Genomic DNA, 3,469 nt, shown 5'->3' on the forward strand with positions numbered 1-3,469 from the left:
CTATCAACTATATTACTAAATACCACAGTTATAAAGTTATAAATTAATATATATAGAAACTTTGTATAAGACAGTTGACACTAACCACTTCTATCAACTATATTACCAAATATCACAGTTATAAAGTTATAAATTAATATATATAGAAACTTTTTATAAGACAGTGGACACTAACCAGTTCTATCAACTATATTACCAAATATCACAGTTATAAAGTTATGAATTAATATATATAGAAACTATTAAAAGACAGTGGACACAAACCAGTTCTATCAACTATATTACCAAATACCACAGTTATAAATTAATATATATAGAAACTATTAAAAGACAGTGGACACTAATCACTTCTATCAACTATATTACCAAATATCACAGTTATAAAGTTATAAATTAATATATATAGAAACTTTTTATAAGACAGTTGACACTAACCAGTTCTATCAACTATATTACCAAATATCACAGTTATAAAGTTATAAATTAATATATATAGAAACTTTTTATAAGACAATTGACACTAACCACTTCTATCAACTATATTACCAAATATCACAGTTATAAATTAATATATATAGAAACGTTTTATAAGACAGTGGACACTAATCACTTCTATCAACTATATTACCAAATACCACAGTTATAAATTAATATATATAAAAACTTTTTATAAGACAGTTGACGCTATTCACTTCTGTCAACTATATTACCAATACCACAGTTATAAATTAATATATATAGAAACTTTTTATAAGACAGTGGACACTAATCACTTCTATCAACTATATTACCAAATATCACAGTTATAAATTAATATATATAAAAACTTTGTATAAGACAGTGGACACTAACCACTTCTATCAACTATATTACCAAATATCACAGTTATAAATTAATATATATAGAAACTTTTTATAAGACAGTGGACACTAATCACTTCTATCAACTATATTACCAAATACCACAGTTATAAATTAATATATATAAAAACTTTGAATAAGACAGTTGACACTAACCAGTTCTATCAACTATATTACCAAATATCACAGTTATAAATTAACATATATAGAAACTTTGTATAAGACAGTGGACACTAACCACTTCTATCAACTATATCCACAGTTATAAATTAATATATATAGAAACTTTTTATAAGACAGTGGACACTAACCACTTCTATCAACTATATTACCAAATATCACAGTTATAAAGATATGAATTAATAAATATTGAAACTTTGAAGATAAAATGTTAATTTTTATCCCATTACCCCATATCACAATATGTATCGTATCGTGACCCTTGTATCGCGATATGTATCGTATTGTGACCCTTGTATCGCGATATGTATCGTATCGTGACCCTTGTATTGCGATACGTATCGTATCGTGATCCTTGTATCGCGATACGTATCGTATCGTGACCCTTGTATCGCGATATGTATCGTATTGTGGCATGATTGACGATACCCAGCTGTAGCTAGAAATTGCTATGTCCAAAAATGTCGTATTGAGAAAAATGGACTTTAAGTTTTGATGATACATAACCATTTCTTGTAAAGATAAATAAAGAAAAATTAAAACCTAGGGTTAAAAAGAACGGTCATTGAGAAGCAATTTTTGATCATTTTTGTTGGGATTTTTCATTGATAAATATATATTCACCATTTCAGATATGTCTAAACTTAAACAGCTTTGCATAACAAATTTTTAGAACATTTGAACATAACGATATTGAAAGGTCAATAACTCTATAAATAATTACAACAGGACTTAGAGTTTAGTTTCTGGCCGACACAGGCATCATAAAATGTATTAGTTTTATAGACATAACCCATTTTGACCTAAATTGGACAGGAACAATTCTGGCAGTAAGCCCTCGACATATTACTCTCTCAAATTATATTAGCTTTGTAGCCTCTATCATACAGTTACTCGTACAGCTTCGACGAACGATTGCCTGGACCGGTTGCTTAATATCTTTGTAATTGACCGAGGCTACAGTGGCTATTGAATCTGTTGAAAATCCACATCAGTTTTGGTGATGGGAAAAATTAATTAAAATAATTCTATTATTGTGACAATGTCTTTGAATTTTAATTCTTTGCTCGAAAAATCGATAAATATAACATTCGCTAATAAAATGTAAACTGACAAAACAGCTAATTTGTTTCGATTGTAAACAAGCCATTTGAAACTTGAAGGTCGAATACGCTTAATTGCAGTTATCTCCCTTGATCGAATTTTGCGCGTCAGACACAATTGGCCATATGGACTCTCTGAGTTGACAAATTTTAATTTACCAAATAACTATTGTTAGCTATGTCGACTCTCTGAAAATAATATAGAATTGACAAACTTAATGCCATCTTCTTTTATGGATAATCTTCTAAATGTCAAAATTCACCTACAAAGTAACACACCCACATACAAAGGGGATGTCGAGTTGAATGCTCTGAGGACGATGTTACAAGCCTAAATATCAAACGACATTATTAGCTATGTGGACTCTCTGAAGGGATGCTGAATTGATAAACCTAAATACCAAATACACATTATTGCCTAAATAAGGTCCCTAAAAAGGATACCAAATTGACACCCTAATTACGAAATAAACATTATTTACTATGTGGACTCTCTGAAAGGTGCCAAATTGACAAACCGAACTACAACAAATAGGCCACTTAGTACTATGTCTTTTTATATTTGGTTGTCAATCAGAGTCGTCCTGAAAAGGAAACGAGATCATCAGATTAACGGGTACTTATACATAATATATATTCCGTGCCTAATAAAAAAATCAAACGTACAAGTATCGGGATTTCCGGATTGTCTGCGACCGATTGAACGTGGCCCTACTGTACCAAATAAACATTATTAACAATGTGTAAGGGGTAAAACTCATCTTTATAATGTCAAGCTATTACAAACTTTGTCTTATACCTTGACTCATCTTCACAATGTCAAGTTATTACAAACTTCATCTTATACCTTTACTCATCTTCACAATGTCAAGTTATTACAAACTACATCTTATACCTTTACTCATCTTCACAATGTCAAGTTATTACAAACTTCATCTTATACCTTTACTCATCTTCACAATGTCAAGTTATTACAAACTTCATCTTATACCTTTACTCATCTTCACAATGTCAAGTTATTACAAACTACATCTTATACCTTTACTCATCTTCACAATGTCAAGTTATTACAAACTTTGTCTTATACCTTTACTCATCTTCACAATGTCAAGCTATTACAAACTTTGTCTTATACCTTGACTCATCTTAACAATGTCAAGCTATTACAAACTTTGTCTTATACCTTGACTCATCTTCACAATGTCAAGTTATTACAAACTTTGTCTTATACCTTTACTCATCTTCACAATGTCAAGTTATTACAAACTTTGTCTTATACCTTGACTCATCTTCACAATGTCAAGCTATTACAAACTTTGTCTTATA

At 29.9% G+C, this 3,469-nt stretch overlaps 1 protein-coding gene across 1 annotated transcript; it reads left to right on the forward strand.

Annotated features, from left to right (window-relative positions):
* Positions 1-2,985: 2,985 nt before the first annotated feature.
* Positions 2,986-3,390, forward strand: LOTGIDRAFT_202576 (hypothetical protein; the record flags this gene model as incomplete). The annotated part of the gene is made up of 1 exon (XM_009057887.1): positions 2,986-3,390. A coding segment is annotated over one exon (405 nt), but the record flags the coding sequence as incomplete, so codon positions are not given.
* Positions 3,391-3,469: the final 79 nt, after the last annotated feature.

The sequence above is a fragment of the Lottia gigantea genome (assembly GCF_000327385.1).
Source record: "Lottia gigantea unplaced genomic scaffold LOTGIsca_314, whole genome shotgun sequence".
NCBI lineage: Eukaryota > Metazoa > Mollusca > Gastropoda > Lottiidae > Lottia > Lottia gigantea.